At 47.1% G+C, this 25,395-nt stretch overlaps 1 protein-coding gene across 1 annotated transcript in view; it reads left to right on the forward strand.

The window, feature by feature from the left end:
- LOC124716727 overlaps nucleotides 1-25,395 on the forward strand; it is a 196,940-nt gene that overhangs the window by 12,676 nt on the left and 158,869 nt on the right. Inside the window, exon 2 of the mRNA XM_047243270.1 lies at nucleotides 18,147-18,384. Coding sequence (XP_047099226.1) covers nucleotides 18,147-18,384 — 238 coding nt within the window. The remainder of the gene's footprint in view (nucleotides 1-18,146; nucleotides 18,385-25,395) is intronic.

A 25,395-nucleotide genomic window follows, 5' to 3' on the forward strand; every position in this document is an offset into this window, starting at 1 on the left:
TAGTTATGAACAACAGCATAACCGCGTGAGATATTCACTTCTAGATGCATACTACGTCTTCACTGCAGAAGCCATGGAAGTCGCACAAGTGCACAAGCCGGCACTACGAAATATTTCTATCTCCCGCGACCACGCACAAACTGCTCAATACTCTCCAAGCATTTCCTGCGACTGCCCGTCGCGCCTTCCCGTCCAGCACTCCCCTGTGTCCTGTGCGACCCGAATCTCCTCCCCCACTTCCATCCAATCTCTCCATTGGCTTCGGTAGTCGCCTACTGTAGTAAAGAGCGCTGTGATTGGCTAGAGCGCTCCCGCCATGTCTCCAAGCCAACGCACACTCACAAACATATTGAAACACATACGAAATACTGGATTTACATTTAAATGACTTGAAATTAAATAAATATTCCTACGGCTGGACCATAAACGCGCTCTAACACACATATTTAATACATAAACAAATTAAATAAACATATATCAAAGGAATAGAAACAAAAGTAGGCCAGTAGCCTAATGACTTAGAGCTTCCTAAAACACAGTAAATATTTGACCAATTTCTTCATGAATAGCACATACTGGATATAGACCAAGACGTACACGAATAGCTACATTTATAAGCATGGTGCTTTTTTCCTGTAATTGTGGAGTACTTATCGCCTGATACCATCAATAATGACCTCCAATAAGTCATCTACTATTAAAGATACATGCCTGTAATTCATACCAATTTAGGTTTACACTATTAGCTTTCTAAAGACACGTCGATCGTCAAAATCGGATGACCCGTTTAGGTTTTGGAAATTCGCTGCTGGGTGTTACTTATATAATTTACAATGAGATACTAAACTTTAACCTAATAAAGATATTGAAAATCTAATTAAACCACCAGAATCGTTGCGCAAATAATTGTAATGCATATGTATCTTTTTGAGGTATCATGATTCCTCCAGCTATTATTCATTTCTACACGAACTGTGAAATGTCTGCCATTATGGTTTCACGAAGTCCGCCATGTTTGGCATTCCCGGCCTACAAATCTCCTTCATCGACACAGCGTCAACACGGAATTCCCAGCCACACGGTTGGCCTGGATCTCGCACTGGGGCTGCCCCTCTTGCTCCGACTGACGTCCGGCACCACGCAGTTGCTGAGCAGCTCCGGCTTGCTGACCCGCGGCCCGTGCGGCCACGCCAACTCGGAACTTAGAATATTTTCATGGCGCCACGTCTTGCCCGTTACCTCATATAGTGTAACGATCAACTCTGAAGTGTGATGCGCTACCCTCAGTAAATTGAAATGCAAACGAACTTCTCTATCTCCACAACAGTGCAAGGTCTCACACAAGGCTGCACACCCGAGAGGAGCTTATAAAAACTCACTGGACTCTTCTCCCTTATCCACCCCACAGCCCGGATCTCGCTACTACCTACTTCCATCTGTCTGGTCCAATGAAGGATGCAGTGAGCAGGAAGCAGTACACGCATGATGGGGAGGATACTGATACGACAAGACGTTGGCTCCAACGTCGACCAGTAGACTGGAACCATATGAACTTAGGGGTGCACCCAGTAAGGTGGTATCATGCCACAGCTGAACTCGATGTCTCTCTGGTAGTGCTGGCCAGTTGCGTTTCTCAAAAGGTGTGCACTCGCTGGGTTCCTCGGCGCGTCTGCACATTCCAAGTTCCATCTGTTTGGTTGATTGAAGGATGCACTTCGCGGCATACAGTACGTTTATAATTGGGAGGTTACAGATGCAGCAAGACTTTGGTTACGACCATTAGAGTGGTACCAAGCGATCACACAGGCCTTCCCATTACAGTGGCATATGGTCGTCGCATTGAACTGAGATTACGTTGAAAAATAGGGTTTTGTAGTTAAAAGTGTAGGGAATAATATAGTGTATTGGAATCCTGAATAAATTCGACCTACTTTTAACCCTTTCGGGACGCAAGGCCCGTAAACATGGCCCGACGTGACAGTCGCTATGGGACGCGAGGCCCCTATACGTGGACCGATTGTCACGTCACACACCCAGTGCTGTATCTAGGAACTGACTTTGAGTATCGACACGGGACGGGGCGCATCCTGACAAAAGGGTAACCGTTCTGGCTAATATCAGTTGGCGATCGTCAGCGCTTACTTACTGCATGTCATCGTAGCAAAGAAAAGAGGAGAGACACCAAAGAGTCATTTGCAGTTTCGGAAGAGTCTCGTCAAGGAGCTTGTGGGCGAGGTCAGGGCTCGAGGAAGAGGCCACGCTCTGAGCATGGTGACCTACACAGGATGGACAGCCTGTACTAAGCTATCGCAAGAATAGACACCGGAAAACAGTGTGACTGTGTCGTTTGCAGTGATCGCTCCAAGCCAGGAGAGTGAAAACGGTTCCCTTTTTTCTTCTGCGAAACTTGTCTGTCCAACCCTTCTCTTCATCTGCCTGAGTTCTTCAACAGGCATCACAAAGTAGCAAAGTACCGAGAGGACTTGTAAAATATGGTTGCCTATCGAAAACTCGATATGCAAAAGTTGTAAAGTTTGTTTTAAGCAAATTTTATGAAATTTTGTTGTTTATTGACGTAAATTAAATTTTTCTTCGCTCAAAATGGACTTTTTATTTTTCTTCCCACGCACGTATGTCGTTTTAAAGCTAAAACTTTAAAGACTAAGATACAACTAATTTCAATAGGTATAATTCAATGCTTCACCTCACAACTAAAAAAAAGTAACAAAAAATCAAAATTTTCATTTTTTCTGTTTTAACACCACCGCCAAGTCAAAAATTGCGTTATATGGAATAATGAAAACAGTATACCGGTAGACAGCGTGTTTTAAGCTTCATTTACAAAAAGAAAGAAATAAATTACACCCGTAAGTCAAACATAAGCGATGAAAGAAACCAAGGGATATGGAACCTGTACAGCCGAAGTGGCCGTGCGGTTAAAGGCGCTGCAGTCTGGAACCGCAAGGCCGCTACGCGCGCAGGTTCGAATCCTGCCTCGGGCATGGATGTTTGTGATGTCCTTAGGTTAGTTAGGTTCTAGGGGACTAATGACCTCAGCAGTTGAGTCCCATAGTGCTCAGAGCCATTTGAACCATTTTGGAACCCGTACAGCGCCGCCGAATCGCTCCGCTTTGAGGAAACGCGCTCCGTCCCGAAAGGGTTAAAAGGAAAAAAATGTGTCGCATTATTTATTGAACGCCCCTCGTAGCAGTTCCGATTATGTGTTGTGTACCAACTGGCAAACGCAGTCAGTAACCCCAGGTAATGGGCATGTACGAGGAGAGCGACGAATGTAACCTAGTCACGTTCATACTCTTCGGAGTCTCCACACATGAGCATCACGATGCTCTTATCAGAACAAGGACTCGTCTGAAAAATCGATCTGCTGAAACTCCTGTGTAGAGTGTTGTCGTCGTGCACGACCACTGTCGCCGCATCTCTCTCTGCTTCCGGACCAATGGAAGCCACCACTAAGGTCCTCGTACTGACCGTCAGCTGATACGCTAATTACTTCTGTGGCGAAGGACGCAGGACACCTCAAGCCATGTTGACGTGCACTAACTGCCGTCTCAGTGACTACTGCTGACGTAGACACACTGAGGTGATAAAAGCCATATGATACCACCTAGTATGGTGTCGGAATTATTGAGCCATGGTGCTTCCGTAGCCGTCCACAATTGCGAAGGTGTTGCCGGTGCAAGGATTTTGTGCACGAGCTGACCTCTGGCGTCTGTCTGATAAATGTTCAATGGGATCAATGTCGGGCTATCTGGCTGGCCAAATCATTCTGTTGATCTGTCCGGGATATTCTGCAAACCAGTCGCAATCAGCTGTGGCTCCCTGGCATGACTCTGTTGTTTCTAAACATGGAGTTCATGAATGGCTGGCAGTGGTCTCCAAATACACTAACGTAACCATTTCCAGTCAATGACAGGTTCAGTTGGCTCAAAGGAGCCAATCACTCCATACAAACACAGCTCACACCATTATGGAGCGACCCACTAGCTTGCACAGTACCTTGTTGACAACTGTGGTGCTTGAATAATATTGATAACAAAACTGGGGGCTGTATTTAGATCCAAAAGTCATCTTCAGGCCCCAAACGTATACAGGGTGGTCCACTGATAGTGACCAGGCCTAATATCTTACGAAATAAGCATCAAACGAAAAAGCTACAAAGAACGAAACTCGTCTAGCTTGAAGGGAAAAACCAGATGGCGCTATGGCTGGCCCGCGCTGACATAGGTCAAAAGGATATCAACTGCATTTTTTTAAAAATAGGAACCCCTATTTTTTATTACATATGAATTTATTACATATGAATTTTTATTACATATGAATGTTTTAGTTGGACCACTTTTTCGCTTTGTGATTGATGGCACTGTAATAGTCACAAACCATAAGTACGTGATATCACGTAACATTCCACCAGTGCGGACGGTATTTGCTTCGTGATACATTACCCATGTTAAAATGGACAGTTTATCAATTGCGGAAAAGGTCGATATCGTGTTGATGTATGGCTACTGTGATCAAAATGCCCGACAGGCGTGTGCTATGTTTGCTGCTCGGTATCCTGGACGACATCATCCAAGTATCCGGACCGTTCGCCGGATAGTAACGTTATTTAAGGAAACAGGAAGTGTGCAGCCACATGTGAAGCGTCAACCACTACGTGCAACAAATGACGATCCCCAAGTAGTTGTTTTAGCTGCTTTCACGGCTAACCCGCGCGTCAGTAGCAGACAAATTGCGCGAGAATCGGGAATCTCAGAAACGTCGGTGTTGAGAATGCTACATCAACATCGATTGCACCCGTACCATATTTCTATGCACCAGGAATAGCTTGACGATGACTTTGAACGTCGCGTACAGTTCCGCCACTGGGCACAAGAGAAATTACGGGACGATGACAGATTTTTTGCACGCGTTCTATTTAGCGACGAAGCGTCATTCACCAACAACGGTAACGTAATCCGGCATAATTTGAACTATTGGGCAACCGGAAAATTCACGATGGCTGCGATAAGTGCAACATCACCGACCTTGGCGGGTTAATGTATGGTGCGGCATTATGGGAGCAAGGATTATTTCCCCCATTTTATCGATGGCAAACTAAATGGTGCAATGTATGCTGATTTCCTACGTACTGTTCTACTGATGTTAATATAAGAAGTTTCACTGCATGACAGAATGGCGATGCACTTCCAACATGATGGATGTCCGGCATACAGGTCGCGTGCGGTTGAAGCGGTATTGAATACCAAATTTCATGACAGGTGGATTGGTCGTCAAAGCACCATACCATGACCCGCACGTTCACCGAATCTGACGACCCCGGATTTCTTTCTGTGGAGAAAGTTGATATTTGCTATCGTGATCCACCGACAACGCTTGACAACATGCGTCAGCGCATTGTCAATGCATGTGCGAACATTACGGAAGGCGAAGTACTCGCTGTTGAGAGGAATGTCGTTACATATACTGCCAAATGCATTGAGGTTGACGGACATCATTTTGAGCATTTATTGCATTAACGTGGTATTTACAAGTAATCACGCTGTAATAGCTTGCGTTCTCAGAAATGATAAGTTCAAAAAGGTACATGTGTCACATTGGAGCAAGTGAAATAAAATGTTCAAACGTACCTACGTTCTGTATTGTAATTTAAGAAACCTACCTGTTACCAACTGTTCGTCTAAAATTGTGAGCCACGTGTTTGTGAGTATTACAGCGCCATCTATCACAAAGCGGAAAAAGTGGTCCAACTAGAACATTCATATTTGTTTACATACTACACGAATATGTAATAAAAATGGGGGTTCCTATTTTAAAAAAACGCAGTTGATATCCGTTTGAGCTATGGCAGCGCCATCTAGCGGGCCAAACATAGCGCCATCTGGTTTCCCCCTTCAAGCTAGAGAAGTTTCGTTCTTTGTAGTTTTTTCGTTTGACGCTTATTTCGTGAGATATTTAGCCAGGTCACTGTCGATGGACCACCCTGTATATGCATATCGCCATCACCTCTGTGTAGTACTAGCTAATAAAATCTTGCCTGAATTGTGTACATGCATGAAGATGAGTGAAAACATTGAAACATCTCTGTGAAGTCGTTTCATAAGTCGCTTGTCGAATTCTGTGCAACCTATTCATTTTACTACCTGATTTTAGCTCAATTCATGAACTCTTCCAGAAAGACTGAGCACTCAAACAAGGCCTATTGATTATTATATGTGTGTTTTAATGTGGGTTTCGGTTTTGTTTTGTGGGAATCGCTGAGTTGGTCATCGTCTGCTGGGAGCAGACGATGTTGTTTCTCGTTCAAAGTAGAGCACAGGATGACCAACTTAGGTCTCCAATTCCTGAACAGAGAGGTTTCCCCTTCTTAGTCGACGGCTGTGTCGAAAGCTGTATTTGTGTGTGAGGTTGGAGGGCTACCCCTCTGCTAGCTTCCGCTGCACGAGGAGCTAGGTAAGAGAAAGGGGCACTCTTCGGTGAACGCTTGGTGAGCACGGATCGTAGCTGTTAAGGGGGGTTTCAAGTGATAGGAATCAGGCTGAGTTAGGACTTCGTTATGTTTAACTGGGGAAATACTTAAGAACTTTAGCTAAACTGAAGCGTGTGAAGCGAGTTATTTTTTTAAATGATTTTTAGTATTATATATTGTGGAAATTGCTTTTGTCTGCGTGTGCCGATTTTGTGCCACGTGTTTGGTAATCAGTGACCCTTCTGGTTCACCACGACACCACAATAGGCTTTGTTTTAACAGTTTGCTTGTTTAATGAGCTACAATTTCTGCAAGAATATCTGTTCTATCGTGCGCTTTCTACAAAGCAGCACAACAGTTTGAGTCAGAATGCACCACGTGCTCTAGTTCGGCCGTTTGCAAGCAGCAGACGCAGTTAATATGTTAAATAATGATCGCACAGTCTTGTGCATTGGTTAAACCTGTGTCCAGAATAGAGCGTGCGTATAATCGTAATGCAAATCTCACTTAGATATTTTTATGGTATTAATGAAAAGGAGATGATAGTATAATTGTCTCCCACCCCCGTCTGCTGTGTTTCTTCTTGCTGTAGTTAAATTATGCTCTGTTTCATTCTCACGTATTTCTTACTTAAATATTTCGAATCAGGCACCAGTTATGTGTAGTTAGGATGTGCAACCAAATATTTAGTTACAATAAATAATCTACGATAAATTCTTTGGCGTCGATCTTACCCCCTTACTCTGATTTCCAATCCTGTATTAATCAAGTTGCTTCATGAAACTTCCTGGCAGATTAAAACTGTGTGCCCGACCTAGACTCAAACTCGGGACCTTTGCCTTTCGCGGGCAAGCGCTCTACCATCTTTTTTTTTTTTATTGAACAAACGGAGAGTACATATATATATACACCTAGCAACAGTTCTTCAAGGTACCAGTTAAACATATACAAATTAGTGTTAAGTGAACAAATTATTAGAATAACATTAAATACCAAAAAAATGGTTCAAATGGCTCTGAGCACTATGGGACTCAACTGCAGTGGTCATCAGTCCCCTAGAACTTAGAACTACTTAAACCTAACTAACCTAAGGACATCACACACATCCATGCCCAAGGCAGGATTCGAATCTGTGACCGTAGCGGTCGCGCGGTTCCAGACTGTAGCGCCTAGAACCGCTCGGCCACCCCGGCCGGCTCATTAAACACAACAAAATATAACACATCCTGTTTTCTTTGTTTTTTTTTTAATAATTTGTATTGAACAAACTAAAAGTACATATATATTCACTATGCTAGAGTTCTTCAAGGTATCATTTAAAAAATACAAACGACTGTTAGTTAAACAAAAAAAATATTAAAAAGAAAAACATTAAATACAACAAAATATAACATATTCTGTCCCCTTCCTTTTTTTTTTGGTCGATGCATGAGAACGTGGATAAGGGTGTTGTATCATGTGACAGGTAGGCTTGGTACACCCCAACTTTGAGGGGGGTCAAGGAAGACGCTGCGGAGATAACCGGCAAAAGTTTGTCGGTAAGATGGTTTTCGGGTGAGGGTGCTATGCGCGGTCACAACTTTACACCAGAAGTCAAGGACTGTATGTGGACCACTCTGAAAGAGGTATTCTAAAGCCTGTCCCCGAAATCAGATGAGGGCATGGTGCTTAGCAAGAGGGTAGTGAAATGTCTGGGACAACAACAGGAAATCCGGGGTTACCGTCGTTGGCGGGGCACGGAGGTAAAAGCCCACGATTCGTTAGATGAGGAGCCATACGTTTTGTTTCAGGGGGCACATAAGACGGTGCTCGTCGGTGTCTTAGAGCTGACGTCAGGACAGAGTGGGGAGGTGGCCAGTCCTATACGATAAAGTCGACTATTAGTCGGGAATTTTCCATAGACTGGCCGGCCGAAGTGGCTGTGTGGTTAAAGGCGCTGCAGTCTGGAACCGCAAGACCGCTACGGTCGCAGGTTCGAATCCTGCCTCGGGCATGGATGTTTGTGATGTCCTTAGGTTAGTTAGGTTTAATTAGTTCTAAGTTCTAGGGGACTAATGACCGCAGCAGTTGAGTCCCATAGTGCTCAGAGCCATCTGAACCATTTTTTTTTCCCATAGACTAAAATATACCAGAGTGCAGACACAAACGACGGTAAAAAGGGTGCATGCACACACCCCCAAACCGTGCGCCAGTTAATGTCAGGATGCTGTAGCACCATGGGATCGCAAGGGTTGGACAGCATAAACAAACGATAATAATCTTTTGTACGGGGAGGACGGGTGACTGGAAGATTGGCCCGAACGTAGCTGAGTTCTGTGAAACAATTGGCAACGTGGTACAATAATGGAGAAATAGGTGCCACATTGATTGGTGGGTCAAGAGAAGCTGGTCGGAGGATATCTAAGATGAAGTGTTGGCAGAAGTGCCAACACCGTGTTGCTAAAGGAGGCCGAAATGCACGCTTTTAAGCTCACGCAGACTGGCGTGAGGTCTGGAACAAGGTAAAGTAATAATCCTATAAAGAAAAGAACGTAGTTCTTGGAATACTTAACTTTAATCCACAATTGGAGAACATCGCTCTTGTTTGTACATGCTTCACAAGAAATATATCAAATGCTATGGCGCCTTGCTAGGTCGTAGCAAATGTAGCTGAAGGCTAAGCTAACTATCGTCTCGGCAAATGAGAGCGTATGTGTCAGTGTAGCATCGCTAGCAAAGTCTGCTGTACAACTGGGGCGAGTGCTAGTAAGTCTCTCTAGACCTGCCGTGTGGCGGCGCTCGCTCTGCAATCACTGACAGTGGCGACACGCGGGACCGACGTATACTAATGGACTGCGGCCGATTTAAAGGTTACCACCTAGCAAGTGTGGTGTCTGGCGGTGACACCACATTCCTCCCCCGCAAATCGGCGTACAGTTGTGTTATAAGGCTTCCACCCGCCGTGGGGAGGACCCCATGTTGACGTATGCGACGAGGTGGGGAGCCTAACAACAGGCGAGGCTGTGCCACCCACACCCGGCCATTCGATCCGAGGGGAGCTAGGAAACGCCTGAAAACCTAGTCCAGGGTGCACACCAACATGCGGTGTATGCGCCCGGAGAGAGACAGGAGGGGCCGAAGGGTCGACCTCCATCGCGTTGGGGCACCCGACGGGCGAAGACGACATCTGGTCCGGAGCGGGCAAGAGTTCCATGTCGGAGGACAGCTGGTCACGGGAAGCGATCGGCGGCGTGTGACCCAGGGAGGCGCTTGGCGGCTGCAGCGAAGCATCCACTGCAGGCGGCGCCGGCGGGAGGACCGGCGGCGGCGGCGGCGCGTCGCCATGGGGCAAAATGGAAGGCATCGTCGGTAACACCTGGGGCTGAGGCGAGCCAGTAGATGGGTCCCCAGGGCGCTGACCGGACGGCACCGTCGATGAAAGCAGACGGGGAGCGGCAGAACCCGTGCACGACAGGGGCGCAGCTGATCGAGATGCCGACGCACCTCACCAGAAGCCCCCAAATCCAGATACATAGCGCGGCCGAGGCAGCGAAGAATGCGCCCTGCGAGCCAACGCCGTGAACCGCGATAGTTGCGATAGTATACAACGTCGCCTGGAGCAAAAACAGGTGGCTGCCGCTGCACAGGAACCTGATGCGGCGGATGCAGCAAAGACATCAAGGTTCGATGAGGACAACCGTGGAGCAACTCAGCCGGCGAGCGACCATCTCGGGGCTGAGAGCGATACGAGGACAAGAAGAGCAATAACGCGTCCTCCCGAGAATGCGACTCTTTCAACTTCAACATCTGTGACTTGAAAGTCCGAACCAATCGTTCAGCGGCACCGTTTGAGTGAGGCGAAAACGGCGCGGATGTCAGATGTTGAATACCATTGGCCTTGCAGAATGACTGAAATTCTGCGGACATGAATTGTGGGCCATTGTCGGAAACAACAGTCCGTGGAAGACCTTCAATGCAAAAGATAGCGGATAACGCTTGGATGGTGGCAGATGACGTCGTGGAAGACATCCGGACAACAAAAGGAAAATTGCTGAAGGAATCGACCAGAACCAACATCGAGCATTCCAGAATGGACCAGCAAAATCGATGTGCAAGCGTTGCCAAGGGGAAGTGGCTTTCGGCCATGCAAAGAATTTCCGCGGTGGTGCAGAGTGTTGTTCGGCACACGCCATGCAAGAAGAGCACATATTCGTAATCGCAGCATCGATTCCGAACCAAGTACAGTGTTGACGAGCAAGTTGTTTCGTTCTCACCATACCCCAATGTCCTTGGTGGAGAAGCCGTAAGAGGACTGTAACAAACGTGGGACTACGACCCTGGACTGATCATTATCAGAACGCAACAGCAAAACACCACGACGAACAAAAAGTCTCTCCTTGTGAGCAAAAAATCGGCGAACCAACGGATCCTCGATCCGTCACTGTGACAAGGGCCATTGCGTAGCAACAAAACGCAAAACGGTAGCAAGGACAGGGTCAGCAGCTGTGGCCGTAGCCACACGACGAAAATCAATCGGAAACGATTCGACCACTTCATCGGTTTCCGCGTCAATGAGCAGGCAAGCAAGTTCGGAAGAATCGAATGCTCAATCCTCAGCAACAGGCAAACGGGACAACGCATCGGCGTTTCCGTGCTTAGCAGTGGACCGATACAAGATATCGTAGCGGTACTGCGAGAGGAAAAGAGACCAGCGAATGAATATCTGCGCTGTACGTGGAGGTACAGGCTTGTTCGGATGAAAAAGCGACGTCAAAGGTTTGTGGTCTGTGATGATGGTAAAGTGACGACCATACAAGAAATCATTAAACATAGTAACACCAAAGACGAGAGCCAAAGCTTCTTTCTCTATCTGTGAATAATTTCTTTGCGCAGACGAGAGCAATTTGGACGCAAAGGCAATAGGGCGATCATGCGATCCATCTTTGTGCGCAAGCATAGCACCGATCCCGAAATCCGATGCATCCACCATCAACAAAAGGGGTTTCTGGGGATCGAATGCCATAAGGCAAGTATGGGTAAGCACCGCCGATTTCAACTGGCGAAAGGCGCGTTCGCATTCCGTCGTCCAGACAAACTGAACACCTTTACGGCGTAAGCAATGAAGCGGAGCTGAAATGGAAGAGGCATGTGGCACATATCTGTGGTAATAATTAATTTTTCCCAGCACACTCTGTAGCTGCTTCAAATTCTGCGGCGAATGCAAGTCTTGTGTGGCGCGGAGGTGCTCTGGACTGGGATGTATGCCTTGGGCATTGAGTACATGGCCCAGATAGGGTAAGTCACGAGCAAAAAACACACATTTGTCCTTCCGCAAGCGAAGACAATTTTGTCGCAAGACCTGAATTAATGTTCTGAGATTGGCTAAATGTTCTTCTTCCGTCTTTCTGGAGATCACAATATCGTCCAGATAGTTTGCTGCAGTAGGGACCGATGCACAAACAGTTTGCAGATATTGCTGAAACAATGCAGGGGTGGATGCACACGCGAATGGTAGTCTTTTGAATTGGTACAAACCAAGATGCGTGTTAACCACCAAGACACGCTGGGATTCTTCGTCCACCGTAATTTGCAAGTACGCATCCGCTAGGTCCAACTTCGAAAAATATTTACCCGGGTACAGTTTGTCAAAAAGATCTTCCAGGCGGGGTAAAGGAAAAGTTGCAATCACTAGTTGCGGATTCACTGTAGTTTTGAAGTCCACACAAAGTCTCAATTTTCCTGAAGGTTTTGGCAATATTACTAAGGGTGAAGCCCAGAGAGAAGCCTGCACACGTTCAATCACACGTTGTGATTCCAAATCGTGTAATGTTCTTGCAACTTCATCACGCAATGTGTGGGGAACATTGCGCGCTCTGAAAAATTTCGGTTGCGCGTTGACTTTCAGTTCCAAATGTGCTTTATAGTTCATAGCGCAACCAAGGCCCGGTGCAAAAATGTCTGCAAACTCTTCACATAGACGAGAAACACTATCTGAAGGCACAGTATGATTCACTGATAGTACCTGATTTACTATAGACAAGTTAAACAACTGGAATAAATCTAAACCAAACAAGTCCACCGCAGAAGAAGGACGAAGGGCGTAAACAGACACAAGTTTTGTTTGTCCCTTGTATGTTGCAAGAAGGCTGCACTGTCCTAACACAGGGATCGTGTGACCGGAATATGTAGTTAGCTTAACATTTGCGGCATGCAAGGGAGGTGTGCCCATTTGTTTGTACGTGTCTTTATTGATCAATGAAACTGCAGCTCTGGTATCGAGCTGGAATGGGACCACGTTGCCATTAATGTCCAAGTCTACAAAAAGTTTATTGTCCTGCCGACGACAAGAGCGACTGTCTCGTGCAACGTGAACAGGCTCTGGTACAGAAGCACTTGCGTCTTGACGGGATTTCCGTCGACGGCGACGCACACTATTTGTGGGACGAACACAGTCACTGATAGAGAAAGTGGCACTGGGCGGAGTGGAATGAACTGCATGAATTTCCATGGGCGACGGTTCACGAGCCTGGGTATTCTTGGTTCGATTCCATTTCCGGCATGAAGCAAATTGCCTGGAATGGTTGGGAGTGTCCGATCTGAGCTTTTTCTGGCAAACGCTCTGAACATGTCCCTTTTTATTACAGAAAAAGCAAATAACTTGGCGTGACGGGCAATTCTCACGCGAATGTCTAGTAGCACACCGCGGACATGATTTTATCACTGCATTTGCTTGCTTGCACGGCACACTTAGCGGAGTGCTTGGCGGCAGCTGCGCGGACAGGCGCGAGGGCTGTTTACTGTTCTGTGCAGCGCGCCCGGCGGGCCGGTTAATGTGACACACAGCTGGCGAAGTTGCAAATGATTCCTGAGCAAAGTCAAGTGTGTCTTGCCTATCCAATATGTCCATCACTTGTTGAAGGGAGGGATTGACTAGTCGCAAAATCTGTTCCCTGATACGAACATCAGAAACGTTCTGTGCAATTGCATCATGTACCATAGTATCTGAATAAGGGAGGCCACATTCAAACTCAAAAGCACAATCCCTAGTAAGGGCTTGCAAAGTTGCAATCCACTCCCGATTAGTTTGACCGGCCGCACGTTTTGTATGAAAGAACATATACCTTTTTGCAACGACATTGACTGATTATTTGAAATATGCATTTAATGCCGACAAAATTTCGTCGTATGACAGAGTTGCTACGTCGCGTCGGTGAAATAATTTCACTATCACTCGGTACGTCTGGACGCCTACACAAGAAAGCAAAAAAGGCTGCCGCTCAATGCCTTGAATTCTGTAGGCGGCGAGCTGGAATCCAAATTGGCGTGACCACTCCGTCCAGCTTTCCAGTGCCGCATCAAAAGGACGAAAAGGTGGTGCAACTGCGTGTTGTGGCTGCGGTAGCGGTGAAGCGGCGGCCGCATCGTTTTGCATTGCACGTTGACCCTGGCCGAGCTGTCCAAGGGCATCCAATAAGGCCTGCGTCTGCTGATTCTGTAAGCGATAAAATTCGTACAGTACTTCTGGAGATTGTGGCGAAGCCATGACACAAGTAATTTAAGCGAGTATAAAGAAGAAGACCCTTTTGCGACTCGTCGCCAAAATGTTGTGACTTGGGAAGACAGCCAAGTCACTATGAGAGGAAGCCGAAAGGCACGCGCTTAAGCTCACGCAGACTGGCGTGAGGTCTGGAACAAGGTAAAGTAATTATCCTATAAAGAAAAGAACGTAGTTCTTGGAATACTTAACTTTAATCCACAATTAGAGAACATCGCTCTTGTTTGTACATGCTTCACAAGAAATATATCAAATGCTATGGTGCCTTGCTAGGTCGTAGCAAATGACGTAGCTGAAGGCTAAGCTAACTATAGTCTCGGTAAATGAGAGCGTATGTGTCAGTGTAGCATCGCTAGCAAAGTCTGCTGTACAACTGGGGCGAGTGCTAGTAAGTCTCTCTAGACCTGCCGTGTGGCGGCGCTCGGTCTGCAATCACTGACAGTGGCGACACGCGGGACCGACTTATACTAATGGACCGCGGCCGATTTAAAGGCTACCACCTAGCAAGTGTGGTGTCTGGCGGTGACACCTCATAAGAGACTGCGTGTTAAGGACGGGACCGGCCCCTGCCAGTGTCGCAACAGAGTGTGGACAACGAGTGCAGAAGATCGTGCCCGCACGTTGACGAGTCCGAGGCCACCTTTTGCAGGAGACAGTGTTAGAGTGTTGTAGCGGACTTTGAAAAGTGCCCCTGCTGACACGAAATATCCAAAGGCTGATTGGATGTGGTGGCCAAGGAGTAACGGCATTGGTAGGATCTGGGTGACGTGTACCAGTTTAGGGGCGACATACATGTTGACATTGGACACACGTTGGAGTTGGTTTAAGTTACGGTGCACTTGACCGCGGACATGGGGCCGAAACGACTGCAAAAGCCGCCGGTAATCCAGGGCCACTGTGCGGTGTGTGGAGCTCGTAAATTCGATACCCAAGTAACGAAGGGTGGCACTGACTGGGAGTGGGGTCGGCACAATAGCCGGGAGGCCGCGCCCAATGTGCATCTTAGTCGATTTACGGACATTAAGAATGCTACCAGAAAGACGTCCATACTGGTGGATCCATTGGATGGCGTCACTGAGTTCCGTGGAGGACCAGGTGAGAAAGAGGAGATCGTCCGCATAAGCCCTACAGTGAAATGTGTAGGCTCGCAAAGTGAGGCCCTGCAGTCTAGAGGTAAGTCCAGTGATGAGGGGCTCAAGTGCAATGGCATATAGTAAAGTAGACATAGGGCATCCTTGACGCACAGAGCGGCGTATAGGAATCGGTCCTACAAGCCTCCCATTGACTTGTACCTTCGAGACCGCGGGAAGTTGTAACCGGCGAATGGCATCGACAAAAAGTAAAGGGAACCTCATACGTGTCGCCAGCATGAGGAGGAATGGGTGTCGAACGCGATCAAAGGCAGTCGTGAAATCTACGAATACCAGTGCTGCACGAAGGCGACAAACCGACGCCAGTGCAATGAGGTCACGGCATTCTCCTAGGGCTGTTTGTAAGGTGGCTCCACAACCACGTGCAGTCTGCTCAGGTGAAAGGACCGTAGGTAAGACGGTGCGTGTGCGCGCTGCTAAGAGGCATGCATAGATTTTATAGTCTGCATTCAGTAGTGTAAGGGGGCGATGTGCAGAGACATGAGACCCTCCCTTCGGTTTAGGCACAGGTAGAAGAATGCCAGTGACGAATTCAGGTGGAATTGGGAAGGACGGAGTAAAGAGTTCCTGAATCATTTCCGTCCAGCGAGGAAGCATTAACGTGGTGAACGCCCGGTAAAACTACACCGGGAGACCATCTGGTCCGGGTGATTTGTTCTTGGCCCCCTTGTTGATCGCATCTACCACCTCTTCTGCGGTGATTGCAGACATCATGGACGTTGACTCCGCTACGGTGAGGGTCCGATCAGGGGAAGGACGGAGATCACCAGAAATGGGCGTCGCCACCGGTTCATCATCATAAAATTGGCGATAATGTTCAGCAAAGGCAGACATCACTGCCGCCTGTGTTGTGTGGTGAACACCATCGGAGGTCGTGATGTTGGGGACGAAAAGCCGACGTCGACGACTATGGTCGGATGCGGCATGGATTGTGGATGGGGTTTCGTCGTGGAGGAGGTCTTGTCGTCGGGAACGCACTACGACACCATGCAGTCGTGCACGTTGAAGAGAGAGGAGACGAGCTTTAGTACGTTGTCGTTCCCTATGAGTGTCAGGTGATGGAGGGACTGCATCGAGCTCACGGAGGATGGCGTAGTGAAAATTTGTGGTTTCTCGATGCCATGCTGCTGCTTCCTTGCTACATTGTATGAAGGCCTTTCTGATTGCAGGTTTGGCACATGTGAGCCACCAATGGAACGTGGATGTGTACTGCGGAAGGCGTCTTTCGCAAGACTCCCATGTAGTGGCAATACATTGTCGGCAGTGTGGATCATTAAGGAGGGAGGTATTAAGCTTCCAGTAACCTCTGCTGCGCCACACTGATTGAGGTGGCAGAGCCAGGGAACAAATGATGGCGCAGTGGTCCGAAAATGCAAGAGGCCATCGTTCAGCTTGGGCGACTTCATTGCCAAGGTGGGCAGAGATATAAAACCGGTCCAGTCTGCTCGCAGAATGTGCTGTATAATGGGTAAAACCGGGGGTATTGCCATGAATTTTCTCCCAAACGTCCACTAGATGAAAATCTTCGATTAAGGTGAGCAGCGCCGGGCATGGCGAATAACCAGGCATTTGGTCCTGCGGATGGAGGACACAGTTGAAATCGCCTCCCGTGATAAGGCGATCATAACGTCCAGAAAACAGGGGCGCCACGTCATGTCCGAAGAAAGTGGACCGCTGCCGACGGTTCGTGGAGCCAGACGGAGCGTAGATATTGATGACGCGCGTGACGAAGATGGTAACAGCCATGCCTCTTCCACAGGGAAGGATTGTCGTGTCCTTGAGTGGGATTCCTTCGCGTATGTAGAAAGCCACTCCACGCCCTGATTGATCACATGTGGACGTGTATGAGTCGTAGACGTAGACTAGTGGTAGTGTGGCAACGCGTACTTCCTGAAGAAGGGCGACGTCGTCGTCAGAGGCCCGAAGCATGTCACATAGGAGTTGCAGCTTGGGTGCAGTGCCGATCATGTTGATGTTCAGTGTGGTATACCGGTACGTTTGTTTCAGTGGTGGTGGACGCGCATCTACCATCACCAAGGGAAGTAAGAGGAGGGCACCGACAGGAAGTCCCGTCAAATCAGCTGCAGTGCCTCGCTTTTGATGTTAACAGGCAGCCTCGTCCGGCGGAGGCAACTCATCCGGAGGAGGGGGCGTATCTTCGTCAATGTCATGCTCCTGTGCCGTGGGTCTGTCCAATGTCCATGGGAATTGCGTCGTGGTGAGAGAGATCTTCCGATAGTTGTGTGCCATGGTGGTCTAGAAGGGAAAACGGCAGTGACAGCGGCCGAAGTAAACACAAACACACCGTGCGCGCCTCGCCCGCTCTGGCGTGTGACCGTCTCGCAGCACTGCCGGCGGCAGACTATCCATCTGAGCTACCGAAGCACGACTCACGCCTGGTCCTCACAGCTTTACTTCTGCCAGTACCTCGTCTCCTACCTTCCAAACTTTACAGCAGCTCTCCTGCGAATCTTGCAGAACCAGCACTCCTGAAAGAAAGGATACTGCGGAGACATGGCTTAGCCACAGCCTGGGGGATGTTTCCAGAATGAGATTTTCACTCTGCAGCGGAGTGTGCGCCGATATGAAATTTCCTGGCACGTTAAAACTGTGAGTTCGAGTCTCGGTCGGGCACACAGTTTTAAGCTGCCAGGAAGTTTCATATCAGCGCACACTCCGCTGCAGAGTGAAAATCTCATTTTGGAATTTGCATCTTGCACGACACGGAGTGATATTTATCTGGCTGCTTGAAGAAATTTGCGTACTTGTAATTAAATTATTAAAGTAATTACACTAATATTTTCCAGCTCCGTTTTATTTTGTAAATGGTTAGGAAGGGCTTGGGCTGGTGGCGACCCTGAATTTCTGAATTTTTATCATTATTTGTGTGAAAAAAGCAGCTAGAAATGCAAGTAACGCATATGGCTCGACGAGAAACGTCGTAAAGATAGTAATACGTTACAACGTTTTGCAGGCCGCACTGATGTGTTGATAGCCTACAAGACCCTCCAGTATCGGTCCATCGGGGTGCGTGCCATGCTTCGCCTGATAACGAGCTGGATGCTGGGACGCCAGAGCCTCGGGTACGAGGGATGCGACGACGGCCTGGCTGCTCTCGCCGGCCTCACTGACACCACGGCCAACAACCAGCTCGCTATGGACCTCGCGTGCTTCGTCGCTGCCGACTGCATAGACTCCTGCTCTGCGTCGGGGTACGTACGCCACTGAAAGCCCCAACCACCAATCTTACATCTACTACTCTTGTACTCTTCTTACATTTGTCCTTACACTGCCATTCACTTTTCCTATACCTCAAGACAACATTCCATTAGAACTACTGACGGCCTTGGGAGAGCCAGTCATGACAAAACTCTACCATCTGGTGAGCAGGATGTATGAGACAGGCGAAGTACCCTCAAACATCCAGAAGAATATAATAATATCAATCCCAAAGAAAGCAGGTGTTGACAGATGCGAAAATTACCGAACTATCAGTTTAATAAGTCACAGCTGCAAAATGCTAACGTGAATTCTTTATAGACGAATGGAAAAACTGGTAGAAGTCGACCTCGGGGAAGATCAGTTTGGATTCCGCAGAAATGTTGGAACACGTGAAGCAATACTGACCTCACGACTTATCTTAGAAGAAAGATTAAGGAAAGACAAACCTACGTTTCTAGCATTTGTAGTCTTAGAGAAAGCTTTTGACAATGTTGACTGGAATACTCTCATTCAAATTCTAAATGTGGCAGGGGTAAAATACAGGGAGCGAAAGGCTATTTACAATTTGTACAGAAACCAGGTCGCAGTTATGAGTCGGGGGCATGAAAGGGAAGCAGTGGTTGGGAAGGGAGTGAGACAGGGTATTAGCCATTCCCCGATGTTATTCAATCTGTATATTGAGCAAGCAGTAAAGGAAACAAAAGAAAAGTTCGGAGTAGGCATTAAAATCCACAGAGAAGAAATAAAAACTTTGAGGTTCGCCGATGACATTGTAATTCTGTCAGAGACAGCAAAGGACTTGGAAGAGCAGTTGAACGGAATGGACAGTGTCTTGAAAGGGGGATATAAAATGAACATCAACAAAAGCAAAACGAGGATAACGGAATGTAGTCGAATTAAGTCGGGTGATGCTGAGGGAATTAGATTAGGAAATGAGACACTTAAAGTAGTAAAGGAGTTTTGCTATTTGGGGAGCAAAATAACTGATACTGGTCGAAGTAGAGAGGATATAAAACGTAGACTGGCAATGGCAAGGAAAGCGTTTCTGAAGAAGAACGACTGCCGGAAAGCCTCCGTGCGCGCTCGAATCTCTCTAATTTTACATTCGTGGTCTCCTCGGGAGGTATAAGTAGGGGGAAGCAATATATTCGATACCTCATCCAGAAACGCACCCTCTCGAAACCTGGACAGCAAGCTACACCGCGATGCAGAGCGCCACTCTTGAAGAGTCTGCCACTTGAGTTTGCTAAACATCTCCGTAACGCTATCACGCTCACCAAATAACCCTGTGACGAAACGCGCCGCTCTTCTTTGGATCTTGTCTATCTCCTCTGTCAACCCGACCTGGTATGGATCCCACACTGGTGAGCAATACTCAAGTATAGGTCGAACGAATGTTTTGTAAGCCACCTCCTTTGTTGATGGACTTCATTTTCAAAGGACTCTCCCAATGAATCTAAACCTGGCACCCGCCTTACAAACAATTAATTTTATATGATCATTCCACTTCAAATCGTTCCGCACGCATACTCCCAGATATTTTACAGAAGTAACGGCTACCAGTGTTTGTTCCGCTATCATATAATCATAAAATAAAGGATCCTTCTTTCTATGTATTCACAATACATTACATTTGTCTATGTTAATGGTCAGTTGCCACTCCCTGCACCAAGTACCTATCCGCTGCAGATCTTCCTGCATTTCACTGCAATTTTCTAATGCTGCAACTTGTCTGTATACTACAGCATCATCCGCAAAAAGCCGCATGGAACTTTCGACACTATCTACTAGGTCATTTATATATATTGTGAAATGTCCATGCGTTCCGCCAGCGGCCCCAGCGTGTTCTGACACTGCACGGACCTGGCTCCTCCTGAGTACCAAACTCGCCCACTCACACTACCCGGGAAAACAACGACGTCGCCCCAAAGAAAGGGCTCAATAATAAAAATGAGGTAATCAAGAACAGGTGTTTATTCGGACCACAGTAGAGAAATGTAATAACCAAGGAAAAATTCTCTTCAACAAAAAACTATTACAACTTCTGATACAGGCCTGGAACATTGCATAAACGTAGAGAGACATGAAGACTGTGTCACTGATAGTCGCTAAAGACAGAGCTGAGCGTTCGGCATTGTTGGGCGACAGGTACGTCTTGCGGTGTCGATGGAAAGTCGTTGGTCCCTCTGTGACGGCTTCCGACCGGGCTCTGACTGATGGGCTGCTAAGAACCGGCGCAGTAACTGGCCCAGAGCTCCGGTGCAGCCGACTGCCGACTTGTTGGCTTGCGCCGGGCTATATACCTGGGACACAGAAGATCAAGTTCCGCACACGTGACATTCTCGAGAAAATAGGTCCCTGGCTCGGAGGACCTCTGGCGACGATTTTTTTGCCGCCTGTCGTCCTTGTTCGACGCTGGCCGGGGAGGCTACGCCTTGCACGTATGCAACCCTGTAATGCTTCAGTGTCTAAGGGGTTATCGATCTCTTTAGGCGACCGTAGGGTACATGGCAGCATATTCGTCATTAACATGTAGGAGGTAGAACGCCTTCCGTAGAATGTGTAAGTAGCGTGAAGCGCACTTTGAATGTATCCCAATGGCTGAAAGAGCCACGCGCACTTTTAATAAGAAAATGCTATCAGACATTGAAATCAGTGTAAAAGATTTGGTCGCCACCAACGCTAGCCACACAACATATAAGAGGTTGCGCTGAGTTGGATAATTACTTAATTTATTTATAAGAAAACTCACAAAAGTACATTCATTGTGAAGTAAGTGATAAGAATGGAATGTAATTGTTAATATGATCCACGCAGTGTTCTGGTCAATCAAATATTGAATAATGTAAAGAGAGCACGAACACTGTGCATATGTGCACCTTGCAGCAACATTGCTGAAAACAAGATCTATTCCAAAGCATTTGTTTTAAATAAGAAAAGGACACTAATTATTGGACCTGTGCACATGGCAACACTATAGATGGGCTAACAAGGAAAACAACACGGTAAATGGCGTAGTTAACTGAGACGTAGCATCGGTACACTGGATAAGATTGGAGGCAAAATTATTTATTCCCTAAAACATTAATGTAATGCTTCTATAGACTGCTGTTGCCTGGTAACTAAGTACAAATGCTTGTGAAACGCTATGCGTTTCACAACAGACTCGTGTGCCCACGTGGTTCGTGGAAACACAATTTCTACGTGCAGACGCCATATTTTAGTAACATCAAACCATGCAGTCGCGAACAATTAACATCTTACACACGACACATTTGAACAGACAAAGAATAATGGCAGAGGACCAACAAACTCCAATAGTAACCCATGTGGATGGTTTCCACCGGGCATAAAGTAATTAGACAAAGAAAATTCACAAAGACGCAAAAATTTCCTAGATTCTGAAAAGATTAGAATGCATACACACGCAGTTGCAGGCACACAAACATTCAGACTGAACCGTGGGGGCTTCAACGTATGCAACACCTTTGTGCTATGTTCTTCTTACGGATCAAAGTCAAGTCTAGGAATCAAACTGAAAGTCTGCAAAAGACTTGCATTCCTTGCTGGGACCCAGCAAATCAATCTTTATAAGATGAAACGTGAGACCAAAATCTAAAGTCTCCCCTCTTGCTATGAGACAAAGGGCCACGCGGTTAAGTCAGCTCACCCTTCTTCGAAGAGACTTCAGCTGCAGACCCTCGGCGAGCTGGAAGCAGACTGACTGTCCACACACTCTAACGTCTCCCACGCGACCCCGTGGCCAGGAAAACCCAGAGATGAGGCTTCCGCCACCAACCTAACACCGGTAACATTCACACAAAGGGGCAAACCTCTTTGCCTACCTGAAAACTACACTACTGGGCAATAAATTGCTACACCAAGAAGAAATGCAGATGATAAACAGGTATTCATTGGACAAATATACTAGAACTGACATGTGATTACATTTTCACGCAATTTGCGTGTATAGATCCTGAGAAATCAGTATCCAGAACAACCACCTCTGGTCGTAATAACGGCCTTGATACGCCTGGGCATTGAGACAGACAGAGCTTGGATGCTGTGTACAGGTACAGCTGTCCATGCAGATTCAACACGGTACCACAGTTCATCAAGAGTAGTGATTGGTGTATTGTGAGGAGCCAGTTGCTCGGTCACCATTGACCAACCGTTTTCAATTGGTGAGAGATCTGGAGAATGTGCTGGCCAGGGCAGCAGTCGAAAGGCCCGTACAGGACCCGCAACAGGCGGTCGTGCATTATCCTGCTGAAATGTAGAGTTTCGTAGGGATCGAATGAAGGGTAGAGCCACGGGTCATAGCACAGTTGAAATGTAACGTCCACTGTTCAAAGTACTGTCAATGCGAACAAGAGGTGACCGAGACGTGTAACCAATGCACCCAATACCATCACGCCAGTATGGCGATGACGAATACACGCTTCCAATGTTCGTTCACCGCGATGTCACCAAACACGGATGCGACCATCACGATGCTGTAAACAGAACCTGGATTCATCCGAAAAAATGACGTTTTGCCATTCGTGCACCTAGGTTCGTCGTTAAGTACATCATCGCAAGCGCTCCTGTCGGTGATGCAGTGTCAAGGGTAACCGCAGGCACGGTCTCCGAGCTGATAGTCCATGCTGCTACATACGTCGTCGAACTGTTCGTGTAGATGGTTGTTGTCTTGCAAACGTCCCCATCTGTTGACTCACGGATCGAGACGTTGCTGCACGATCTGTTACAGCCACGCCGATAAGATGGCTGTCATCTCGACTGCTAGTGATGCGAGGCCGTTGGGATCTAGCACGGCGTTCCGTATTACCCTCCTGAACCCACCGATTCTATATTCCGCTAACAGTCATTGGATCTCGACCAGCGCGAGCAGCAGTGTCTCGATACGATAAACCGCAATCACGGATCGAGACGTTGCTGCACGATCTGTTACAGCCACGCCGATAAGATGGCTGTCATCTCGACTGCTAGTGATGCGAGGCCGTTGGGATCTAGCACGGCGTTCCGTATTACCCTCCTGAACCCACCGATTCTATATTCCGCTAACAGTCATTGGATCTCGACCAGCGCGAGCAGCAGTGTCTCGATACGATAAACCGCAATCGCGATAGGCTACAATCCGACCTTTATCAAAGTCGGAAACGTGATAGTACGCATTTCTCCTCCTTACACGAGGCATCACAACAACGTTTCACCAGGCAACGCCGGTCAACTGCTGTTTGTGTATGAGAAATCGGTTGTAAACTTCACTCATGTCAGCACGATGTAGGCGTCGCCACCGGCGCCAACTTTGTGTGAATGCTCTGAAAAGATAATCATTTGCATAGCACAGCATCTTCATCCTGTTGGTTGAATTTCGCGTCTGTAGCACGTCATCTTCGTGGTGTAGCAATTTTTAATGGCCAATAGTGTACAAGGTTTACCATTCTGTACGACTACCTTTGATTCTCTGCAGCAGACTAAATTACCGTATAGCAAAATGAAACACACCCACATTCAATCACTCGCGCGCATGCCGGAGAGTTCTGTATCACTGGAAAGCAAATAAAATGATAATGAAAGGGGACCACGACCCTTTCACATCCATTGCTCTTCAATCCGGAGCCACGAATCGTTTGATGTGGAGGTGTTACTCTAATAGAGTTCGAGAGCCTCTGCAATGCTGTTTGAGTTTAGAGTGAATACCAAGTGGGCTGAGGCGTGAATGGGAAGGAGGCAGATGCGCTAAGGTTCCAAAGTCGTTATGCCAGGGTGGCGTAGTGGCCAGCGCATCTGCCTAGTCAGCAGGAGACCCCGGTTTGAATCCCTGACCTAGTACAAGTTTCCATTGGTCGCTTCAGACTGCATCAGTGTACAGGGTGGTCCATTGATCATGACGGCGCCAAATATCTCACGAAATAAGCGACAACCGAAAAAGCTACAAAGAACGAAACTCGTCTAGCTGGAAGGAGGAAACCAGATGGCGTTATGGTTGGCCCGCTACATGGCGCTGCCATAGGTCAAACGGAACCCCTATTTTTCATTATATATTTGTGTACTACGTAAAGAAATATGAATGTTTTAGTTGGACCACTTTTCTCGCATTGTGATAGATGGCGTTGTAATAGACACAAATATATCGGTCACAATTTTAGACGAACAGTTGCTAACAGGTAGGTTTTTAAAGTAAAATACAGAGCGTAGGTACGTTTGAACATTTTATTTCGGTTATTCCCATGTGATACATGTACCTTTGTGAACTTATCATTTCTGAGAACGCAGGCTGTTACAGCGTGATTACCTGTAAATACCACATTAATGCAATAAATGCTCAAAATGATGTCCGTCAACCTCAATGCATTTGGCAATACGTGTAACGACATGCATTGACAATGCGCTGACGCATGTTGTCAGGCGTTGTCGGTGGATCACGATAGCAAATATCCTTCAACTTATCCCACGGACAGAAATCCGGGGGCGTCAGATCCGTTGAACGTGCAGGCCATGCTTCGACGTCCAATCCACCTGTCATGAAATATGCTATTCAATACCGCTTCAACCGCACTCGAGCTATGTTCCGGACATCCATCATGTTGGAAGTACATCGCCATTCTGTCATGCGGTGAAACATCTTGTAGTAACATCAATAGAACATTACGTAGAAATAAGCATACATTGCAGCCCATTACAAACAGTATTGTAAGGTGCTTAAAAAAGTTATTAGGAAGGCAAAAAGTATGTGGTATGCAGATAGAATAGCTAAGTCTCAGGATAAAATTAAAACCATGTGGTCAGTCGTAAAGGAAGTGGCTGGTCTGCAGAGACAGGTCGAGAATATAGAATCAGTGCATAGTGGGGATGTCCGTGTTACTGATAAGTCGCATATATGTACAGTACTTAATAATCACTTTCTGAATATAGCAGGTGAACTAAATAGAAACCTAGTCCCAACAGGGAATCATATAGCGCTCTTAGAAAAAAGTGTTCCGAGACTGTTACCTGAA

Source organism: Schistocerca piceifrons, chromosome 9, assembly GCF_021461385.2.
Source record: "Schistocerca piceifrons isolate TAMUIC-IGC-003096 chromosome 9, iqSchPice1.1, whole genome shotgun sequence".
Lineage (NCBI taxonomy): Eukaryota > Metazoa > Arthropoda > Insecta > Orthoptera > Acrididae > Schistocerca > Schistocerca piceifrons.